General features: G+C 37.5%; 1 protein-coding gene across 14 annotated transcripts in view; it reads left to right on the forward strand.

Annotated features, from left to right (window-relative positions):
- KCNIP4 (potassium voltage-gated channel interacting protein 4) overlaps window positions 1–25,126 on the forward strand; it is a 399,406-nt gene that overhangs the window by 364,747 nt on the left and 9,533 nt on the right. For all 14 annotated transcript variants that reach the window (XM_069014342.1, XM_069014346.1, XM_069014339.1 and 11 more), the window contains 3 exons: window positions 13,684–13,753; window positions 17,833–17,903; window positions 24,778–24,885. In XM_069014342.1, coding sequence (XP_068870443.1) covers window positions 13,684–13,753; window positions 17,833–17,903; window positions 24,778–24,885 — 249 coding nt within the window. The remainder of the gene's footprint in view (window positions 1–13,683; window positions 13,754–17,832; window positions 17,904–24,777; window positions 24,886–25,126) is intronic.

A 25,126-nucleotide genomic window follows, 5' to 3' on the forward strand; every position in this document is an offset into this window, starting at 1 on the left:
ATGTGCACTTTATGTATTTCTAACAATTATTTACTCACTCCATTTATGCATCTCTGACACTGTGACCAGCTTCACAGTAGCCTCACAAAAAAGAAGTGCCAAGAACAACTTTCGAAAGTGAACTCTCAGTGGCTGAATATAGCAGTATTTGTATCTGACATACTCTCTACGAGAAATTACAAGTATCAGAACAACACCATGATTATGATTTTGCTTGTGACTTAAAATGTCAGCATTAAGCACTGAATTTTGATGCACAGGCTACCAAGTCAATAGTCTACTTCACTGAAAAAGAGGCATAGTACCACCTCCTGTAATAGAGCCTAAGTTACAAAAGCCTTAATTTCTTATTCTGTTCTCAAAGATCTGCAGTTATGGAACAAAGGCAAAGTTTATGTGCCATAAACTTAGCAGACTGTGCAAGAAGTTTTTATGTCCTGCAATTTCAGCCTCAATGTACCTCCATAAGGAATGATACAACTATGAGAAATGAAATCTCTTTTTTAGGCCTGAACTGATTGATAGATGACTCTTTTTTATATGTATCTGATTCTCCAGTTATCTCTTTTTATTCTTCTTGTTACCTGTTTTAACTGGGAAATGCCTTCTCCTTTTTTATTTCTCTATGCTGTTCATGTTTTCATGAAAATACGCCAGCAAAAATCAAGCACCATTTATATTGGTTTATTTAAGTTTTCAGTTCCAATGATTTGACTTATGCTACAAATTTTAGATATGCTGCCAAAAGCAATGTGACAAGTATCCACATATGAGAAAAGGAAAGCTTCAGAACAGTCTAAAGGAGATTTATATGTTTATTTCAATTTTTTGCTGTGCTAAAAGATTTATCAGTTCATATTCCTTGCTAAACTTCAAATCCCATTCTGATGCTTTTCTCATGTCTTTTACTGAGTTATAGGAATAATATCTCCTTTGTAAGCAGTAATGGTACGTCCTCCCCTATCTTATGGAACTGTTCACTCCTCCTTCTCAAAAGAATTTAGATGTATGGCCAAAAAGCCCACTCTGGCCCTTCCATGATCACCATGAACAGGAGAGCTCTTATGGCCAAGTATTTTCTCCTTATCATGGACCTGCACTCTGGGGAGCCCTTTGGGGGACAGAATAAAAACGTCAGTGTGGTGTCCTGGTGGACTGGGCAAGCACGGATGTGACAGTGAGGTTTTGATACACGGGGGGGACCTTGTGTCAGACACTGAGTGCCAGAGATCCTCCAGAATGAGGCATATTGACCTCACTGTGTGGGCAGGGAAGAAGCATTTCTTCCCACAGACCACATCTCTCTCTCACCCACAGCAGCCTCATACACATCATTGCCTCAATTGTGTCTGATTTTCCCCACTGTACTTGGTGAATCAGCTCCAACTTATGCTAATGTCAGGATCAGTTTTATAAATATTTATGCAGGTAAGCACATTTGTTCTTCTGTTTGCACTGCTGGGGCCCTTCTCCTGAGATAAAATGTTGTTAGTAGTGGAGAAAGCAAAAACCTTTGTTAAAGGGTAAATGTATTACCATATAAAATATAAATAATGAGCACAGTGTTTGATTTTCAGTTCTAAACCAGTCTCCATTGAATTTTGTTCTTTGCCATTTCTGAAAACTGGCAGGAGGCTGTAGGCAGTGAAATTCCTTGGTCTTTTCATTGTATTTAGCACTAACCAAATATTGACCTGTCAGCCTTTACCATTGCACATCTTTGAAAGAAACAAAGAACAACCACTCTGAAAAGTACTGATATAGCATGACTTAGGACACACTTTCAGCCTGACTATCTTTCATTCAGACATGCATCTCAGGAACACAAAACTCAGTGTTCTTACTTCATTTTTAAAATGAAAATTTGTTTTGATGTCAGTACTTAGAATCAACACCAGTTGATTGACAAGCACAAAAAAAAATCATATCAGCATTTGAGACAGGATATAGAATATTTTTTCACCCCCAACATGCTTAGTCTGTTTCATAAATACCTTGTTCTAAATTCAGGCTTTTCCATTTTCAGATATGGCTATATAAAGATGGCACAAGTCCACTAACATTTAGCAGAAGGTTGTTGGTACAATTTTTTCCTCAGTGAATCTCCCACTCTTCAAGGTTACAATGAGCTTCTAGAATAAACAAAAGCACCATCTCCCTCATGTAAGAAAAACAAAAATAAATGCCTCCATGGTTTTAAAGGAGGGAATTGACCTACCTTAAAATATAGCTTTTAGGGACTGGTAATGTTCTCCATGCTGCAAGAGAACTGTTCTTGGTGCACAAGAGAATCTCTTGAGTGGGTCTAATGGAGTACACCCAAAGGACCAGCACCTGCTAGTATGGAGCTATTCCTCCTCCTCTCACCTAGGATTTCAGCTGAAGGGACTTGATCAAAAGAACTTATGTGGGAATGTGTGAAAGGCAAGTCACCAAAGCAGTGCTCACCTAAACACAGCTTTTCCCAAGAGGATGTGCACCTTTTGTTTTCCAAAGTGTTTATAACAAGCTGCACTGCTGAAGTACAGCTTCTGCTTGCATTTAGTTTAATTATATTTCCTGCCTATTTGTCAAGTCAGGATTGTAAAATACCCTCCTGCAGTGACAAGGACAGAAGCAGTAAGCACCATTCAGATGCCAGGGACTCATCCATGAAGTTCGGTGTATTGAGCTTTTGGGAGAGCTTTTAATTTCAAATCTTTAGTCATGTTGTTTACTGTTGTTTTACTGCCAGTGCTAATAATAAGAAACTAAAAATTTCACTAGCACTAGTTAGTGGGCATTGCTAAACAAAGAACGGCACTGATTAAAAGCATTTGCTGGGACCTTGCCTGCTGAGTTGTGGAAGCAGCCAAAGTGTTGATTGTTATTTACTGTGTGAAGCTGCACATGTTGGATGTGAGCCAGTTCCTTTATTTCTGCTTGTTTTCCTCTGAAACTGCCATAGCAAGTAGGGGGTGGGAAGAGGCTTTTGTTCATTACAGTATCCTCCAGTGGGAGACTTAAAATGTGGTACATCTTTGCTGTGCTGTAGGGAAATATTATTGTAACTCTTCTACAGGTGGCTAAGTAAAAGCAAGAAGTTCTGTGTTTTACCTGATGAGACAAAGCTTGGAAGGAGTTTTTACACATATTTCACCAATGGATGTCAATAGAGACTGATGCTGTCAAATAAAGACTGCCACAACGTTCCTAGAAATGTAGACTGTTGTCACTGAGCTATAAAATGAGTTTACAGCTCCTGTGACAGACATGAAAATGCAACAACCTGAGGTGTTCCCCCTGTGAGTCTTTAGCTGAAGTAATCTTACTGTACTTTAAGTCAGAGAGGAAAAATTGAAAGGAAAGTTGTCCCTTTACTCCCAGTAATTAGTGCACTCTGTTTGGGTCTCCTTTATTTTGAGTCTTACAAAACAGCTTAAGCTTTGCACTGGTAACCAAATAGGCAAATTCATAGGAAGACTTAAGAGTAGGGACAGAAGACTTTCTGAGGTAACCATCCCTAACCATTTCTGAAAAAGCACCATCCTTTTGTATTACTCTGTATGTCTTTCACCCCATACAGCTTCTATAAAGACTGGAGAAAATTTTTCTTTCCCACCATCATTATTAGCTCTCTGGGCTCACAACTATATTCAAGAATGCAAGACTAGAGTGTGTTCTTTAGTGTTCTTGTCTATAAGGACTGATTCTGCAATAAATGAAAACAATAGCAGACTGTCTTAGGGAGGTATTTTTGGCCCTCTTGAAGTAAATAAACCTCATCCGAGATATAATTTTGTTTACACATATTTCATCGTTCATCACTTTTTTTTGTTACATCTTTCTATATGATGGCATATATAACCATATGAAGTTATTTCTGAAAAGGAACACCACATTTTTTTCCAATAAAGAATAGGTGCTCTGAAAGTGAGTTTTTTAAAGCCCACTCCTGAGAAAACTAACATGAGAAACCAAATAAAAAACCAAGAAAACCAAGAACTAGTTTAATTTCAATAGACAGGAGGTTAAATTAATAGCTGTCCCTTTCCTGATAACACAAAATATAGAAGTGAAAATTGAAGTTAAAAAAAACAGTGGTTTTCAATATAACTGAGTTGAATATAGGTTATTTATTAGAGAAATCGAGTGAAAATCCATCACACTGGAAATAGGTTGTTATAGTGCGGAAAATATTTCACAGATGAAAAGCATATTAATACTGGCCTTGGAGTTAAATTTTTCATAAAAACTAATTTCCAGTAGTGTAATAAATAAAAATTAAAACCTCTACACCACCTTGTATTTTGAGCTTTTACAATTTCTCCTCTCCGAGTATCTTCATGTGTCTTACACACGTGAATATACTGGGACACTCAACTCTCCTACAAAGTAGGAAAGGCTTTGAGCCTTTTTAGTGGCCAGTACTGTTGACTGGGCACCCGGTGCATATATGTTCAAAATTTTCCTTTACCCATCTCTTCCACAGCAGCCTCTGCTCTTCTTTTCTCTGCATGTTTCTTGATAATGAACCAGCAGCTCCTTCAACAGCCTTGCAGAAGAAAGGTCTGGACTTATTCCATTATAGCATAGGCCTGGGCAGACCCCAAAATGATAGGCATAAAGATAGAATAAAACAAATTGCCATCCTTTGTGAGTAGTTTGAGATGCTGTCCTGCCAATCATCCTCCCAGCCCCTTGACAAACTGGCTTTTACAGTAGGCAAACAGCAAAGCTCAAGGAGAACACAGAGCTGGGTGAATAATATAATTGCTTGATCAAAAGAGCCAAAGCTGGCATCTCTTCTGTAGTCACTGCAATTATCTCATACATGCACTGGTTTCCTAAAAACTTTCTCAAAGCTCTCATTTGATGTGCTGACATCTTGAATGATAAATCTATACAAAGGAATCTGTCATTCAGGTAGTTTCAAAAAGAGGTGTTTAAATGCAGAAGCCCAAATACTGACAATGCAGCAGTCCAGAAGGCACCAGTTCAAAGAAGCTGATCAGAGAAATGACTGTCTAGAATAGATTGCAAAGACATGGGTTTTTCCTTTTAGTTCATAGCTGAAGCAACCCCTTGAAATTTTACCAACACCTAACAGACAATGCTTATATTTCTACTTCTGTGAATTTGTTGCTCTCTTGGGGATATCTACAGCAGGAAAGCAGCGGCTCTCTTCTCCCTACATAATCTTCTGTTATTTATTCTTTTAGAAGTATTTAGAGAAAAGGAAAAAAAAAAAGAAAAGGAGCATAAATATGGTTGTCTGTGATTTCTTAAAATCTGTAGTAATAGAAAAGATCTTTTGAACTATCTGAACCCAGGTTTTTTTTTCTATTCTTAATATCTAGTGCTTTGCTCAGCCACATTACAAATATTTCAAGAGAGAGGTTTTTCTCTGAATTAGTTTTCTGAGGCAGCTTCACAGGCTAGTGCATAGCATGTCTTTTAAGCATATCTTTTGAGATATTCTTTATACTACACTTGTTTTCTCTTTAATGACTTCAAAACCTTCTCTCCCCCAGAAACCTCATTTTGTTTGCATAATCTACTTTGAAATCCTGCTAGAATATGTTCACTTCTATTAGCAGCTGCAGGATATTTACCCTGCTCTTGGTGTTTTTTCTATGGCCAGTAGTGTGACCAGAACTCCAGAAATTCCACCCTGCCCCTTTTCACAAAGATAATTTCTGATATGTGTTCTGTGTTTTTTCTGAAATAAACCACTATCAAAAGTAAACCCTGTATTCCAAGAGTACTTTCAGGACAGAAAATTAATCATACTCACACTCACTTCAAAATAAATAGGCAATGAAATATATTCCTGATGAATATAACATGGACAAGTTTATTTATATTTACTACAGAGAAATGAGTTACAAAATTACAAATTTATTTGGTTTTTAATTTACAATAAATTACAAACTTATTTATTCTCAGCATGCAGCTCTAAGGTAGGTCAAAGTTTCAGTTTAGCCCTGTTGGTATTTGGTAAATACATCTTTAATTCTAAAAGTATTCCCAAGTAAAATGGCTACAGTACTGATGAATGAATGTATTGAATTATAGACATTTATTAAATAAAAGAAATGAAATAATTACATTTCTTAGGGGGAAGTATCTGGTCAGATTCAACAGCACGAGAGAGAAGAGGATGCTGCCATGCCCCCAGATCCATCCAGCAGAGGCTGAAGGTGTATTCCCAGAAGGCACATGCACACAGAGCACATATATACATCACATGTGTGCCTATACACATGGCCAACCACACAGGTCACAGGCAGGTGCACAGAGCAGTCACACAAACACAGGCAGCACCAACAGCCTCACCCTGCTCCCCTCTGTGGCTGAGCAGGGTCCAGGTCCACTATTGCAAGTACATTCGTACATACATACGTACATACCTATACACACACACATATACACACAGGTGCAGATCCCTCCAGCAGCCAGACTGAGATATGGGGCTCAGATGCCCAGTAACTGCTTCTAGAGACCAATTTCTCCAATTGCTGGCACCTGGGCTCTTAAGATCCAATTAAAAGAGATGCCTCTGTCTAAGTTAATGTGCAAGTAAGAACAATATGCCAAAGTCAATAGTATGGATTTTATTTAACAGTAATTGTGGGGTAAAGAGAAAAAGAAGGAGGGTGGGAGGAAAAGGGGAAAGAGAGAGATTTAGCAAATATGTCACTACCACATGGATCCCTGTTGCAGTCTACAACTCACTTGTGAAGGGAAATGGAGGTGCAGACACTGATCTCTTTTCTGTGATGAACAGTGACAGGACCCGAGGGAATGGCCTGAAGTTGTGGCAGGGGTTTTTGGGTTGGATATTAGGAAAAGACTTTTGACCCAGAGGGTGTTTGGGCACTGCAACAGAGTCCCTTGGAAGTGGTCACAGCACCAAGCCTGACAGAGTTCAAGAAGCATTTGGGCAATGCTCTCAGGCACATGGTGTGACTCTTGGGGATTTTGCTGTGCAGGGCCAGGAGTTTGATGATCCTTGTGGGTCCCTTCCAACTCAGTATATTCTGTGATTCTGTGAAAATGCCAGAAGCATCATACTTATAAACAGTTATTATTAAGTATAAATGAAATATAAACAAGTTTAGTGTCATAATAAATTCTGGTTTTGTTTTCTACACTTCTTGAAGTACATTCAGTGGTCTGCAGACATGACTAAATTATTATCTGGATACTAGCAAAATTTCAAAGCTGTAAGGCATAGTGAAACTGTAAAATCCAATTTCTGCATTGGTCCTGGAGCAATGAGGTGCAGCAGGCATTGAATTATCTTCTTCCTGTGTCCACAGGCCATGGGATTTTTAGATTTATTTAGTGTATAAACTTCTCCTAACATTTTGCATGTGCAGGTCCACATCAGGACATTATCTGGTACCATTACTTACTTGCAATTAAATAAAACACCTAGTAAAAATATAACTTATAAGCATACATGCTTACTTATATAATCTTGCAATAGTTTTCTTTAATGTTTAATTAATATATTTCCAACACTGCTTCTGCTTGCCAACTTAAGATCACCTCTTTCTCATGTCCCATGAGTGCTGCAGTTGCTGAGGGAGCACTGCCTTTTCCTGTTAGCCATGAGCATGTATGCTATCAAAACAACATGATGTTATCACTTACACTGCTTAATGCTGCCCATCTTGAATTGCACCTCCTTTTTTCCGGGGAAAGTTTCTCTCTCTGCACTTTCTCTGACTTATGCTACAGAAACAGCACAAGACAAGATCTGACAGAGTGAAAATGCAGGAGTATTGGGAAATAAATTCTTTCATGCGTTTCACAGAATGTGGCAATTCTTAAAAGAGAGCTGGGATTTTGGATCTGTCTGACATGAAATTTGCATCTATCTGATGCCTTCTTGGTCTAATCTTGGACTGTTCTGTCTGACATATGGGGTAGTATTTGGTGATAGCCTGATTAAAGGTTATCTGGGAAGGAGCTTCAAGAAGGGAAGAAAAGATCAAGATCTGAAAAAGATTTTGAGATGTGGGGATTTGAAGGGGAGTTGATAGACCTGTTCTTCCAAAAAGACACTATATGAAATAGAGCTTCAGAGAACTTTTTCTCCCACCCTCACCCTTCTGCTTTTTTAACTACTTACCCTCCTTTTTGCAATCAGCCTACGGATTGCGAAAAGGCTACAGAGCTGGTGCCTGGACAGCAACATTGGGAGGAAAACATTGTTATCCAAAGTGAACTGGAAAAACATATAGAGGCTATTGAGGGTCAGAGATCTATCTTTAGGTCTTGAAAGTGACAGTTGATAAGATTTATAAATCTAGTTGGGTTTGGATCTGGTGCTGTACCTGTATGACAGATACCTGCTTAACTCATCTGCTGCAGCACAATCCCTGGTCAATGCCTTTGTCCTGGCAAAATCTTCAAAGTAAAAGTCACATTGATACCAATATGTCAGTGTCTGTGTCACCTTTCAGAGCAATATTTATGTTTTTATTGTTTCTCTTCTTCCAAGGCATATAAGATCATGATAAACATGTTTCACCAAAGTTATTATCTTTTCCATCCCCAGGGAGACTGCTTGTACCTTAGTTTCTTATATGTACTACTTTTGGCACATGTTTTGCTTTGGATGAGGATTGTTCCAGATAATTTATATAATGCTTAAATACTTCACCAAATGAATCTTCAGATCATCTGAGTTCCCTTGTGATAATTTTTCTATAAGCCTAAAAAACCCACTGCACGTTTCAAATACAAATTTTGCCAATATAATGCATTACTGTAGCCACATGAACAAAATGCTTCTCCCTGATAAAAAATTGGCTAATGGTTTGCTGGTAATTTTGCTGAGTAATTTTGCTGAGTAATTTTGCTACGCAGCCACTGATGTCTTGACAGAGGCTATATGCACATCAATGTGCACTGATCAAACACCAAATACATATAATTCTTTTCTGAATGAAGCTAGTTGTTTAGTCCAAAAATACTAATTGTATTTCTTAGTGGGAGAAATTAATTTGGTATTGCAATCCATGTGAATTGTTTAAATTGTAATTTAGCTCACTTTTCTGAAAAAAAATTAAAATCATCAGCAAGGCTATGTTTTAGAAGTAGCAGAACATTAGATTACAGCAAATATCCCTGGAGGGCCCCAAGACTGTCCCAAGCAGAGAGAGAGAATAACTCCTCATCCTGCTGGCCTTGTACCAGTAGGTAGTTTATCTCATATGTCATAAAAATGTTTTGCTGGCTCACCCTGAGCTTGACATCCCCTGTACCCCCACATCCTGTTTGGCAGTGCTGAGTTCAGTCATTTCACAGCTGGTGCTGGGGCAAAGGCAAATTTCTTCCCAGATGCAGAATACAGAAATTCTTGTTGAACTTCATGACGTGCTGGATTACACAGATTTCGTTATTATTTGGCCTAGATTATGTAATTAAATCAAGGCCATTTGTTAAATGCTCATGTTGTTCTGTTCAAAGCTCTATCATACTCAAATGGAAAAATTAGGAACTGGATGGTTCTGTGAAAAGCCACTGTGAGTTTAGGTTTTGAGAGTTTTGGTAGCATTAGTTTTGACATATGTGCACACTATGTTCTTCCATTAAGTTCTCTGTTTATGGGAAATTTAAATTTGCGGTCAGAATAGAAGTACATGCAAAAAGAGAAAATATTATGAGTTATTGATAATTAAATCAATGGACATGAACATGTATCTAAAATGAAGCAGTATGAAAACTGACAGCAGATGAAGCATGGGATGAAAACCTGTCATGCAAAAGTTTAACATATATTCAAAGTTGCCAAAGTTCCAGCTTTATCCATCATTCAAAATTGTTTGTTATGCAGACAAATGTCTGAACTTTGAGTTTCTTTCTCCTTCATTCTCTTTTCTACATTTCATTATTTCTCCTTTTTTGTGTCTTCTTGGTTTGCCTCTTGTCTGAGGAGGATGTTGGTTAGGTAGTAAAGAAGAATCACCTACTGCAGTCTTTTTAAAAATACTGAAGGAGAGACATCTTAGACAGTATGAGTCTTGTAAATAATTTACAGGGTTTGGAGTGGTTCATAAGACCATGTGCTGGAGGTGTAATTTCCCAGCAGCAAAATTGCAAGCAAGAGAGATCATCAAAAGGCAGAATATTCTCTGTTTCTTCTTTCTGTCAGTTTATATCATTTTCTCTTTAAAAGACAGAGAATTAGACTCAGCTCAAGATGAACATTCCCTCCTTTCTATTCTCCAGAAGGACAATCTAATACATTAATGCAATTTTAAAAGATTGTCAAACAGAAATTTGCTGTAACAAAATAAATTTTTTTCAGATCAAGGAAAGAAAGAATATAGGAAATTGTTTAAATAAGCCTCACTTTTTTTTTTTTCAAACTCTTTAATTATTTTCCTCTTTTTTATAAGAGTTTAATGAAAGGTTAGATAGATTTTTTTAATTATAGTTGGTACAGTGGAAAAAGTCAGCAATAGCTTGACATAAAACCATGGGGCATACTTAACAATTACAGTATTTAATCTCTTTCCCTGAACTGCACAAATCTCCTGATAAACACAGTAAAGACAGATTTAGGAGTCAAGAAAAGTACAGTCGTGGAGGTAAATCATGTTGGCCACATATATTTTTAGAATGAAATTATTCAAGATCAGAAGTGTTCCCTGTCATGTAGAGTCTCAGAGGAAAGATGCATGCTAAAGAAAGAAAAGTTTGAGCTGATATTTCTGGTAAGTATAATTGGCCAGCATCTCAGATTTTTAATGAATGTCCTTAAGACACCATTCCTACAGACCTTCAAGGATGGAGAAGGTAAAGTATTACTGGCAATGCTGTGGCAAAGAACAGAGGAAACTACAGAGGGACAAGCTAGAGAAACTCAAGATGTCATTCCTGGCTCTGCCAATATATAATTATCTGAAAGTGGGTTGCCTTTTCAAGCAACGATTCTTTCAAACAGTGTGGTGAAACCAGAGCTTATTAAGTGACAGAAAAAGAAGGACTGCCTTTAAAGGAGGTATGTAGATCATGTATTTCTCTAATAACAAAGGCTGCCAGCTTATTTTGAGCCAACAAATAATAAATCATATAGATTTTTGCAGAGTATCCTTAATTCACCTCTAACATCACAACATTTAAATGCAGTCAGGAAACGGGACTCAGTCTTCACAGCTTCAGACTAAGCACTGACGGAGTTGCTGGCATTTCCTGTAAAAAAGGAGAGAGCATTCTTTGCAAAATGAGTATAGTTTGAATGTCTGTTTCAGCCAAGGAAAGGGGGAAAAAATGCTTTACATGTTAATAAGTCAGAGAGTTAGATGAACTTAAATTTGCATTTTGTCATTCATTATTTAGTAAGCTTCTCAGGAAAAAAAATGGCAATATCTGACCTGTACAAATTCAAATATACAGGTTTTCTCTTTAATTCCTTCAAAATGTGCCTAGCTTCTTTTTCTCGTCTGAAAAAAAATTACCTGCAGAACATAGAGAAGCCACTGCTTCTTTTTGCCACTGCATTACTCTTTCACACTCACACCCATCTCAGGGGGAAGGCTGTTTATTTTTCCTCCTGCAGGTCTGGGATTGACTTAGATCATATACCAATGTATGGTTGGAAGAGGAAATTGTGAAATAATTTTGTTATATTTTCTACATTGAATAACTATAATATTATTTCAGTATATGAAGAATTCACTAATATTTTCTTTATTGTACTTTGAATCCAAGTAAAAATACTGCTCTTCTGCATGCACTTATACAACTCCAGAAGGCTTCAAAAAGCCAAGCAGCCTAGTAGAATCACAACATCATAGAATCATCAGGGTTGAAAAGATGTCTGAGGTCATCAAGTCCAACTATTTACCCAGCACTGCCAAATCCACAACTAAACCAGGTGGCACACCTACACGCTTTTAAATATTTTCAGGGATCGTGACTCAACCACTTCCCTGGACAGCTTGTTCCAATGCTTGACAACCCTTTCAGTGAAGAAATTTTCCCTAATATGCAATCTGAACCTCCCCTGGGGCAACTTGAGGCCATTTCCTCTTGTCCTATTGCTTGTTACTTGGGAAACCGACTGTAAACCTGCTAGGAACCACAGAGACAGTGGCCTAGCTGACTACAGTCTTTTTGGGAAGCTGGTAAAGAGAGAGAGAGATGTTTTAGAATGCCCTCATACCCAAAGACATGACAGACAGGGAGATGCCTCCTCAGTTATGGGTTGCTCTTTACCCAGTGAAGGGTAGGGATTCATTTCACTGTTCCTCCCATTCCCCACAGGCTTTGGTTCCAAAGACAGTGTGGCCCAGCAGTCAGTATTCATCTCATCTTACAGACACCTGTGCTATAACTCTGCCTCCATTGGTGACAGCCTCTGTGCCCAGGGACAAATAGTTTTGTATGTGTATCTCTGACAGCTGTTTGTCTGTCTGTTTGATCAAACATAATTATTTCTTACTGTATGTTTGCATATACTTAGTTATGATGAAAAGCTGATTTAGCTAAGGATAAGTGACATAATAGTCATAGACCTACAGATCTGACGTACATTTCTCAGATGGTGCATTTGTATCTCAGTTAGAAAGATTACACTATTTGTTTCTTAGCAGAAGGTGCCAGAACTATGAATATTGCAGTGGTACTTATTTGATCTAATTGGAGTACTATTTATTCTCACAGGAACAGTTGTTATTACACTGGTAAAGGATGTGATACTGCTCTTTATCTCCATTTCAAGATATTTAGTTTCCTGAGTTTAGGAGCACATATGTTTTGACTTCTCAGTCTAAATAGCATGACAATAGACAAAAATATATATAAATGTATGAACCTTAAAACTTAACTTGCATTTTCTTGTTTTCCTTTGTTTCTAAAAGTCCTTTCCTTTTAAAGAGCATACCATGCTTGTTTCCCCCCTCTTTGTGATAAAGAAGGAATTAAGGCAAAAAAGGAATTAAGTGCATTGCCCAAAGTCTTCTGCTCAGTCAGGCAAATTCAGGACTAGAAATCAGCTCTCTGGTCTTGGATGTTTATGTGTGACTTAGTAAACAATTACAGTATTCCTTCTGCTTTTCCTACCTCTTTGCATACATCATTTTTGTAAAGTCATTGGTTTAATCACGTTTTTTCTTCTCCTTCACTTCCTTTCATTTTCTTTGTAGTCACTGTGTTCCAAAATTTCCTACTTACTCTTCTTACATGTTTCAGATTTTGAAAATGATGTGAAGATGCAAAAGAATCTGCGAGGCTTGAATAAGATCTTCAGTGGCAGGGTCTTTTGAATTCACTGAATATAACTCTTCCAGTAGAGTATGACTGCATATTCTATCAGTAACATCGAAGTGTTTACATTCCTGCTTGATTTCCATACCACGCAAATGCTGATTGCAGCTGAGGGAGCCACCACCCATGGCCCACAGGTGACCCCAACAGCTCCTCTCACTGCAGCAGAGTGGCTGCTGCTCACGTGTGTCACTCAGGTCTCAAATGAGGTTGAGATCCACGGCACAGAAGGAATTTTTTTTTCATAGGAATGCTTCAGGAAGATACTTCAGTGTGAAAATGTGCATTAATATTTGGTTGAGAGTGAGAAGTCACACATGTTAAACTGTCAGTCACACACATTGAGGATGGTCTCATGAGCTGACTAAACCAGATTGGATGGTATTCATTTCTTGTCATTTACTTTTTTTCCAGGAATGCCCCAGTGGTGTTGTCAATGAAGAAACCTTCAAAGAGATTTACTCTCAGTTCTTTCCACAGGGAGGTGAGTACTTGGCAGACATAATTAGCACTAAAGTACGTCTGTTAGTACCTAAGTCTGACAAAAGAGCCTGTTGTTCAAATTAACAAGATTGTTGCCTCAAGCTCTTCCTGAACTCACAGGGTACTTCCTTGACGCTGGGACACATTTTTAAGTATATATTTCTGGATGAAATGCAATGATATCTACAAAAATTCTGTCTTCTGTTATGAAGTTACTGCCTGTGCTTGGATACCTTTGAAAAACAAGTTTCTCTGAGTAGGTTAATTTTCTTTAATGTTTCTAAAAATTCTTGCCCATTCTCTTACTCAAAAAACCCTTTCACAGTTGGAGGAACTGTAGGAGGCACTACAGGTGCCCTCTAATATCGATAGCAGAGCCCCACTTTAATTCTGTGGGGTTTCTCTTCTTAAATGCTAACCCGGATTTCAATTAATTGAAATTCCAGGAGTTTTTTAATTTTTTATTTCCATTATCTTTTATTGCAATGAAGCTAACACAAAAATTTGTGACAGGTTTCTTTTCCTTGAACCTCAGATTTCTTTCATTTTGAATTTTTTTCTCTTTTTTCCTCTTGTATTTGCTATTTAGCTATCCCTCTTTATATTCTCCTACAACCCTTCAATCCCATCTCTTCGACTTCTCCCAGAGCACTTGAGATTTGTGATTTTCTCTGAGACTGTTCAGAACTCCTTCTTTTCATTTTTTATTTAAAAACCCATATTAATAGGTAGGAACAAAATATCTCCCCATTAGTTTTATTTTGAATAAAGACTTAGAAGGTAAAGAGCAGCTTTCAGTGTGGATTACCATCTCTGAAATCCTTAAGAAGTAGGCACACTCAACAGAGATGAATAAAAGGCTAGAAGGGTTGATGTGCCTACTGTTTGTTTCTATATGTAGACGTTTAGACCAAGCTAACAATTACAGTTTGAAATATTCTATTTTGTAGTTACCCTGGATAATGAAAATAATTCTATCTATGTGATTTACTACACCTTTACTACACTTAATAAAAAAAAAATTGTCTTATTTCCTACTGTTACACCTAGCATTTTTTATGGGCAAAGAGAAACCACACCTGTTCTAAAAGTAAAGTTAAAACATATTGTGAGAGTAAATGTAATCTTAAAAGACCAATCTTTATTAGTCCAGATCTAATTGTTACAGAGAAGAAAAATTATTAATGTAGTTAAAATGGATATATACTGAATGCCTAGTTTTTCCCCCTATTCCTCATGTTAATGCTGATCCTTCTCTCCTCCTCTGGCACTTAGGGCAGTGGCATCCTTTGGAGAAGGAGGTGAGAACTGCAGCTGACTGTCTGGTTAAGAAGCCAGACTGGGTTCTTAAATCTTTGAATGTCTTGTCAAAATAATGTGTCCAGCTGGGGCTTTTAAATTTCAGTTGTGCTTAGAATAATGATTTTATGTGTGTCCCAATATTAGAGAGGAAAAAAGAATCTTGAAAGTTGTCCCCAAATTAAAACATGTAGACCTGTGCTCCCACTGTCTGCATGATGAAAAACCAGGTACATCATGATATATCATTATGACAATTCATATCTGAACAAACAAAATTATGTCTGTAAGATTTCAAGCTTCAGGGCAACCAAATAAAGTTTTCAATGTCATCGACCAAGTCACTTCCTCGAGCAACTTCCAAGACTGTCCAGGACAAGGTACACGAGGATTGTAAATAGGACAAGGGGCCACAAGAGTAACAAAGGAAAGGAGATGACACTGGATTGCAGTAAAAGCAATGTATTTTAAAAGGCAAAAGTAGCTTTGTAAAAAGCTTTCCATGCCAGAAAGAGCACTCCAGTAACTTCTTTTTAGATTCACTGCCATACAGGTGAATGAATACAGCCCTTGCATTTACGCAGTGGATCACCTGAAATAAAACTTGGGATTTTTCTTCAGCCAGGCAGGTCATAGATAAGAATCCACACACTGAATAATTATTACACTCCTTCATCACTTCTGAACAAAACAGATCGTGCTCGTAGTTTGATAAGCCATACTCTTCCACATATAATGATTATCATTTTTTGTCTCTGACATTTAAAAGGCTGTGAAGGTGTTTTTCAAGGGAATTCTGATTTAATATCTGTTCCTATCTCAGCCTGTTAAAAGAGCAGACTAGCCTACTAGTTATGATATCAGATCCTTGGAAAGAGACTATATTTAATTTAAAAAGTTAATATTTTGTCTAAAATTAATAAAGTTCAAGATTTAGGGGGGAAACCAAAAGGAGGAATAAGACTAATCAGCTCTAATTAAAAGACTAACTTGCCTCATCCTGCTATGGTTTTGAAGTCAAAATTTAAGACCAGAATTGCTTCAAAAATCAACTCGGAAAAAGGTTTTTATTTTTTTTCAGACAAGTTACCAGAAAAAAATATTCTTCAACTAGAAACTTTTTTTTGTATACCACCATACAAAAAAAGTAGCATATTGTATCATGTATGGGCAACAAAAATAAAGTACCATTGTGTTTTCTCTATATCTACAGAAAATAACCAGGATTATTTCAGATTTTTTTAAGAAATGAGTGCCAAGAGAATAGGACGGTATTTAAAATTTATTTTACAGTAATTATACCTCTATAACATGTTTTTTTCTGAAGATGATTTGCATAATATATTCTATTGCACAACAGAAGTCTCAGTAGATGATAGAAAATATGACTATTAAAATGCTAAATATAAACTGTAGTCAACAAATTTACATTTTTCAGTTAAAGTGTGAAGGTTCCTGCCAAGCTGTGCTTAAGCAATTACAGTGGTGACTGGATACGTGGAAGAATGAATGACTCTCTCAAATAGAGGTGGTGGGGATTTAATTCTCTGAAAATGTGTTAACAGACGGGGTTTAAAGATTGTAGGTTTTTCTTGTTACAATTATGTCACATCATACAAAATTAACATGTTGAAGCAAGACTAGAGAATTTTCTTACAAATATCAGGTCTGAACCTGTGAAGCACAAAGCTTTGAGTTTTGGTATATTTGGTTTCTCGGAGTCAAGGTGGCATTTGAGGCGAGTGTCCCAAGACTATTGCTCAGTTTAATACAAAACAGTATTTTAGGCTGTGAAAAATAAAGGTTTGCAGGACTGATATAAAAGATAAAATAGTTTAGTGCCAAGAAATCTGAAAATGGCATTTCAGCACTGATCATGTTTTTCTATAATAGGGAGAAGTTTGTTCTGCAAAGAGGACACTGATTTCATAACGCTTTGCCCTTTATTAATAATTTGTGAAGTTAATGTTAATTAACCTAAAATTAAGGTAAACATATGAAATAGAAAGAGAAAAAGGAGTATTAAAAGTAAACAAACTCTCTCTACATTAATTTGCATGATTTTGAGGGAGGGAAAACCACTGAGGACAGCTGACTTCCCTTAACCCCAGCAGCTTGTACCTCAAATCCACAGGGCAGTCTCTGGGTAAGTGCTCTCTCTTCACAATGTATTACTCCTGCAGCAGGTTGTGCCTTTCAGAAGGCATTCAGTGGAAATAGAAAGATGGATCTTTACAAAAATTACAGTCTTGACAGATTTATATTCATACTGACTTGTGTTTCTGAAATGAGTCAATATGCACTGAGGAGGAGGTTTGGAAAGTATGCAAATAGTGAAGGGATCATTTGTTTAAGGTCATATTTCAGAGTCTTACTGACCATTTAGTGAGTCACAGCCAGTTTTTCTAATCCCTAATACTGCAATCATGGGAATTCAGCAGCAAGCCAGCTTTAAGAATCTGCTTCTCAGGAGAGGAGTTCCTCTCAGCTGTGGGTGAGCATAGGACCCGATAGCAGCATCAGCTTTCTGCCCAGATCAGCTTCAGGGAAACAGGTCTGTGTCCAGAGCAAAACTGATACAGTGAAGGTAGTGTCTGTTTCCCTCATTTAACGGGAACAAATGAACACATTCTTCATTTCAAGCATATGAGATAGATCCCTGTCACAGTCAGTGTTCCTGTTGTTTCAGAGGACAATAACATGTCGTCTTTGCTATCTGCTCAGGTATCAGTAAATAAGATGTGCTTACTGTGAATGATTTTTTTCTGCTTTAAATTTTAGATTCCACAACATATGCACATTTTCTGTTTAATGCATTTGATACTGATCACAATGGATCTGTAAGTTTTGAGGTAAGCGATGCCGTTGCTTAGTTCTATAAAATTGAATATTTTGCCATTCCTTGTACAGTTGGTGGCTGGCTCACATTAGGGAAAATTTAGCTTATGTGACTCAAGTTTCAAGTTTTTCCAATGTAATAACAAAAGTTGTTTTACAATTGTCTATTCCATAGTGGCAACTCAGACTGTGCTACTACATAATACTTTTAAAAACCTGTCCATTTAAAAGGTAACCCAATTTAAACACAAGTTACCTAAAACAGTTCTTCCTCTCTGTCTTTGCAAGGTCTCTGAACTACAACTAATGGTATGGGGATGACTCGGCCAAAATAGGATTTTTCATACTTAGCTTCCAGAAAGTTCTAGAAAAAGGCTTTAAAGCAAATGTTTTTGCAAGCACAAGAGTTGGAAATTCGTTCTTCCTCCATTTAACTACTCCGTTTTCCCAGTTCTGCCTTTCCATGCTAAAGCTGATGTCATCCACAAAATATATTATGGAAAAAAGGGACCTCACTGCAATGGTGTAGATGAGAACAAGGTGTACAAAATACTGCAAAGGAGACAATATTTTAAGCTATAGAATTAAAAAAAAAAAAAAGGTCAGTTCATTTGCAAAGGGATTTGTTTCTTTTGTCATGTTTATCATGTTTTTCCAGGCAGATGAAGTCAGTGGGATCTGTGTGAAACTAGGAGCAGGAATGGAGGTTTTATTCATGTCTTCTATACATAAATCTGCAAAGACCCTTCTGGTCAAATCACAGAAAATCATAGAATGGTTTGGATTGGAACAGATTTTAAAGAGCACCCAGTTCCAAACCCCCTGCCATGGACAGGGACACCTCCCAGTAGACCAAGCTGCTTTATCCAACCTGGCCTTGAACACTTCCAGGGATGGGGCATCCACAACTTCTCTGGGCAACTTGTGCCAGTGCCTCACCAGTCTACCAGTAAAGAATTTCTTCTGTATATCTAAACTAAACTTCCCCTCTTTCACATTGAGAAAAATAATTTTTAGAACTAATAGTTGTAAAGTATTTCTGCTGTTATCACTAAAAAGAATGGTAACAAAAAAAAAAGCTTTTATACCTTTTCTGGTCAATTTGTTGACGTTTGTATCTCAGACAGAAAGCCTTTAGAAATGTGCTGTACTTGGAGCCCTTTTTAAGGGTTTTGATTATCTCGGAGTGCAGGTTTGTGCACTGAAAAAGGACTTTGGAATAAAATAAATCAGGAAAATAAAAGCAGCAGTGCTTTTTTTTCATTGCTCAGACATTTCTAGCTTATTTTTGTTCAATATCAAGGCAGGCATGAGTGATCCAGACTTTGATATTATTTGCACTAATTGTGAATACAGCATAACTCTACTGCTGTCAAAAGACTCTCGCTTCTGTGTGTCCTTGTAGCAACATTATAGTTACAAACTATATGATAGCATTCTAAAAGAATCCTCCTGAAGTTAAAAATGTATGGGTTTTTCTTTTGTAATCACATGAAAATAGCTGCAAAATGTGAAAGAAGATATTGTGAAATGTGCAAAATACAATCATCTAATTTTTTTCCTGCTCCTTTTAATCCTAGGTGCAACTGTGCCATATTCTTTCTATTCCAATCTTTAGTTTTCTAATTTCCATTAGAAAAACAACAAAAGTAATCAGCTCAAAAGGTAGAGAGGGATTAACAGTTTGGAGAACAAATAAACATTCTTTCCAAAGTACCTTCTATATCAAAGTGTAGGAGTAAATATAGTTTAATGTAATTACTTATGATAAAAACACTCTGGCTATCTTCTGTGTAAAAAAATGGTAGCAAAATTCTTTTGAAGGTAAGAATGACTTTTTTTTGTATTGCACTCTCAATTTTCCATGAAGCAGTGGTAGCTGGAGTTGTGGGTAAAAAGAAAGAATTTGCTTTAGCTTTGTCCTCTTTTTTCCTCAAATTTTCAACCATCAACAATGAAGTGTTAGAGCTGAGCACAACTTAAATGCACACCTCAATTGACATTTCTTAGTGAGATTGCTTGGTGAGATTGGTGTGTCCTTAGAGTTTTGGCATCTCTAAATCTGTATGCTCTTTGGTAAAAGCCAGGATCTCTAAGTGAAGGATTTATGTAGTGTAAAAAACAAACTTATAAAACTAGGTGCTTGAATTTATCTCTCCTTATCCCATGATTGTATTAATTTTGAGACTATTTTATTTCATTAGTTATGTGAACTAGTTTTGCTTTAATATGAGGACAGAGTTTCTGAAGACCCAGTGACCCAGCAATTGGGCATATTAGTGAAGCTCTTTTTTCCATTAGGTAGAGACAGATATAAAAGCAAGGTTTTCATTTGCTGCATCTATATTGTCACTGATCCAAAATTAAGATCTGGCCTCAAAGCTATTTAAACAGCCAGAAAAATGGAGGCTAATTAGCTTTGGACACATTGTCAAAAGTAAAGCTCATTGCACACACATGCAAATATCCAAATCAGTATCCTTCGTTTGTTGTAGGTGCAGATTAAGGCTACTCTAAATGTGACCTTGCCAAAAGTCATTCAATAATCCCACTAATTCTCAGTGCCTTAAAGCACAACGCTGTGCCCAAACACAATGGAAATGTTTAAAGATTTCTGACATACTTAATCAAAACCAAACTTATATTGGTTAATAAATTAACAAGCATGCTAATTTACTTCTGTAGAGAAGTACAGTTCTTAAGATCAAACACAATTTCATATTTCACTAATAGTAAAAGTAGTGTCCAAGGCAGTATTATGAGGGCAGCAGTTAAATGAGCCATAGAATCGTCGAATGCCTTGGATTGGAAGGGACCTTGAAGATCATCCAGTTCCAACCCCCCTGCCATGGGCAGGGACACCTCCCACTAGACCACGTTGCCTGAAGCCCCATCCAACATGACCTTAAACACTTCCAGGAACAGAGCATCCACAGCTTCTCTGGGCAACCTGTTCCAGTGCCTCACCATCCTCACAGTGAAGAATTTCTTCCTAATAGATAATTTAAACCTACTCTCTGTCAGTTTAAAGCCGTTCCCCTTATCCTGTCCCTACATGTCCTTGGGTAGAGTCCCTCCCCAGCTCTCTTGTAGGCCCTCTTTAGGTAATGGGAGGTGCTCTAAGGTGTCCCTGGAGTCTTCTCCAGGCTGAATGAGCCCAACTCTCTCAGCCTGTCTTCATAGCAGAGATGCTCCTCCAGTCCTTTGGACTTGTTCCAGCAGGTCCATTGCCTTTGGCCCCTGAGCTGGATGCAGTATTTCAGATGGGGTCTCATGAGAGCAGAGAAGAGGGGCAGAATCGCCTTCCTTGACCTGCTGATCACGTTTCATTTGATGCACCCCTGGTCATGGTTGGCTTTCTGGGCTGCAAGTGCACATTGCTGGTTCATGTTGAGTTTGTCATCAATCAGTATCCCCAAGTCCTTTTCCTCAGGGCTGCTCTAAATCCATTCTCTGCCCAGACTGTATTAGAGCTTGGGATTGCCCTGACCCAGGTGCAGGACCTTGAACTTGGCCTTGTTGAATTTCATGAGGCTCACAAGCATAATTCTGTGAGTCCAACACAAAGAGGTTTGTCCATGTCATGTAGAAAATGAGCTAATTTTTCTCAGTACAATGGTGATCTCATAAGCCTTTTAACATCATCTGATTTAAAGTAGCTACAAAGAAATGCATTTCCTTTTAGCAGCAGTTCCTCCTCTGTGACCTTTGTTTTACACATACCAGGGCTCCACCACTTCTGTGACATCACTTGATTCCTTTGCAAAATCCTAAAATCTAAATTTAAAAATGGATTTAGGTTCCTGCCTACCTACTTCTGGCCTTGAAACAGACATAAAGGAGCACATTACCAGGTGGAATAATTCTAAGCTTTCCTATGGATTTGAGACAGCCCACTAATAAGCTTGTTAAATAATTTATTAATTAACTAGTTATCCTCAAAGATTTACTGAGCGATGAAGCAATCAGAAAGTCATCAACAACCTCTCTATGAGATACTTAATCACTGCTGAAAAAAACCCCACAAATACAAGTTCATCCCAGATCACAACCAGACATTCTCTACAGCTGTAGTGCAGAACAGAAAAGTCAGCAGGCTCTGAGTACACAGAGGCTCTGATACAGGTGCAATGATGCTGCATTTTGCAGCCCTTCAGTGAGACACCCCCCTTTCTTGAAGAATCAAAATCAGGCACAGAAGGAGGTCTGGACAGGTATTAGCATGCTCTGCAGGAAACTGGCAAGTTACAAACAGGAAGCTGTGGAAAGGAGCAAAGGCAAGTACCAAGGCAGAGACTTTTGTGCTTCTAACTTCACACCCTCCCCATTAGGTGCTCAGCTGAGCAGGACCATCCCTCTCAGTGGGCAGCATATCTGAGTATGGTGAAATTTTCTTAAAAAATAAACAGGCTCTAAAAGTAGAATTCCTCTCTCCCTAGAAATTAGATGTCTAAACCAGGCCAGAATACAGCATCTGGGTACTCTAATACTGTAATGGGGACTTGTATTCATGCTCTTTGCTAAATGCTGTGCCTGATTCGTGCATCACTGGGTTGTTGGTAACGTGCATAAAGATGGGCAGCTGCTCGCTGGGTTTAGCTGCTTCCCTCTGTGCTGCTGTTTCACTGTGGCTTTCTGCACTGGATTTTCAGCTTAACAGCTAGAATGGCTACACTGCTCCTGACACACACATTGCCTCCCACCATGCAGAGCATTTTCCCGGTCAAGGCTCTTGCCCAAAATACCCTGTGGATTTGGCCTATATCCATTGAATCAGATACTCTATTTCTGTATGATTCTATTACTGGGTTCTTCAATTGCTTGAAAGTATGTGGAAAAGACATCCCATCTAGCTGGTCATTATCCAACTCATCACAACTTCCTATTACAATAAATCCTTTCTGTTGTTCCTGAGATGACTCCTGCACAACACTCAGACAAAAGCAGTGCACTTGAACTATGTGTGATCCCAAAACATGTTGATGCAATATGGAAGGAGATGACTCACTGCTGCAATGTTTAGAGCACATACCCAGAAGGTTTTTGAGTTGTCTCTGCTTTTTAAGAACACCCAGTCCCATGAAAAACAATATAAAGTAAAGGGTTTTATTTTTAAAATCAATGACAGAAGGGTAGCCTTGGAAATGGGGAAATAAATGATTCTAGGAAGCCAGCTAACATCACAGAAAGGAACAAAGAGAATTGAACAGGAAAAGAAAAATGGATGTATTTTAGATAAAATAAATTCAAAAATATTGCTGTGCCAAATTAAATACAAATTCGGAATTCTTACATATAATCTAAGAGAATAATGCACCTGGGGGCCTTCACACAGGACTTCAGAAGAAGCTACATCAAGAATGTAAAACAGTGCAGAAAAGATTTGAAGACATGGTACTGAATTAAAAAGGTTAATTGTTAATGCTGTAATGTGATCAAATCTGTTCTGAATTTCTTGAACGTTTTAATGCTTAATAGTACCTTGTTAAAGAGCTGTTTGGAGATTTAACCCTGTGACCCTCAATTAGTCATTGAGATGTAGACAAGACAAGATGAGCAAGCTTCTTTCAAGATTCATGCATTTACCCCAAAGGGCACATATACCAATAAGACAGAAATTTGTGACAGACTAAGAAAACCCAGAGCATGCCAACTGAATTGTTAAAAAGAGTGAAGAGCTGTCTGTGCCTACTAGACCATCTGAGGCCGTGATATCTGTGTGTACTTCACTGTATCAGGTATACTCATTTGACCATGTGGTACACCAGACCTTTGTAATTCATGTCTAACCTCAGTGTAGACTTTGCCATTGTTCCTGTGTTAGAGAAAATGCAAAACCTTGCTGGTGCAAGTAAGAAATAGGTCAGCTTTTATTGTCTTTGCTTTAATGTTACTCTAAGACTTCCTGTATGTCATTGCCAGCAACGTAGAAAGGCACATTTAAATATAAGCACTTGCCATATTCCACTCAGCCTATTATGAAGGCAATTTCATATATTTATGGGTTCATATGCTTATCAAATAAAAAGAGGTGGAGGAGATGGATAGGGAAAAAGAAAGCTATTGTTTACAAAATATTAACATGCTAAGAAATACAGAAGAGAAGTGATGGGAGTTAATATTTTCTCCAATCTGGAAGATGCTCACTAAATGTAAATGAAGTTTGTGCTGTCAAAAGAGTATTTATTATGAACAAAAATCTATAACAAAATACTATATATAAATAATCTCAAAAGCCTTCTGATTCATTTCTATGCAATAGCTCTGTAGCAATAGAGCATTGGTGGGTCACAGAAACATTAAGATGGTACATGGACATGTAATATATTTATTATTCCCTATCATACTTCCAATAAAAGCAGTAAGAATTGAGGTGCGCAGCATCATACATGAAGTTTGAATTGTTGACTGCAGCAGATTGATATCAGAGATCTGGGAACCACATAATCCACTTTAACAAGGTACAGATTTTACAAGAATTTAATGTTCCTTAGTACATAGTTCTCCCCAAATTGATCTCCTGTCCATAGATTAATCTAACTGCCACTTAAGCTTTTCTTGGACCGTTAAACCATGGGGATTGCTTTTCCTGGTATTAACTTCAACAGGAACTGCTTAGGTGCAACATTAGGCATTTCAGAGGATACAACCACTAATGGTAAATGATAGTTTACTTTATAGAAAATTACTCAATTTACTTATTAATTATGAGTGTAGGAAATAGTTCTTAGATTATTAATCCAGCAATCATTAACACAGTCAGTGAAGCAAAAAAAAATTGGAACAACACATCTTTCCAGACTTCTGACAAATGCATTATTCTGGATTTCTGAGTGTTTGTGAAAAACTGCTCAATTCCAAACTGACCAAGACTTTTTGTCTATTTAGGATTTTGTTATGGGTCTCTCAATTTTACTCCGAGGGACAGTACAGGAGAAACTGAACTGGGCTTTCAATTTATATGATATAAATAAGGATGGATATATAACTAAAGAGGTAAGGTCTACTTCTTACTGTAGTCACTGAAAGCAAAGGTTGTAAAGGTTGTAAAGGTAAGTCCTGCATTGAAAGAAGAATGGTTTCATTGTCAAATTAAGCATTTTAACAAATTATCAGATATTATGAAGTTAGACACGCTGAAAATTAAAGAAATTATCTCATTTTAAATGCATATATGAACATTTAAAGGGGAAAATCTTTGCAGAAATTGTAAAAGTTCAGAATTCTTCATGTACAG

Source organism: Aphelocoma coerulescens, chromosome 4, assembly GCF_041296385.1.
Source record: "Aphelocoma coerulescens isolate FSJ_1873_10779 chromosome 4, UR_Acoe_1.0, whole genome shotgun sequence".
Taxonomy (NCBI): domain Eukaryota; kingdom Metazoa; phylum Chordata; class Aves; order Passeriformes; family Corvidae; genus Aphelocoma; species Aphelocoma coerulescens.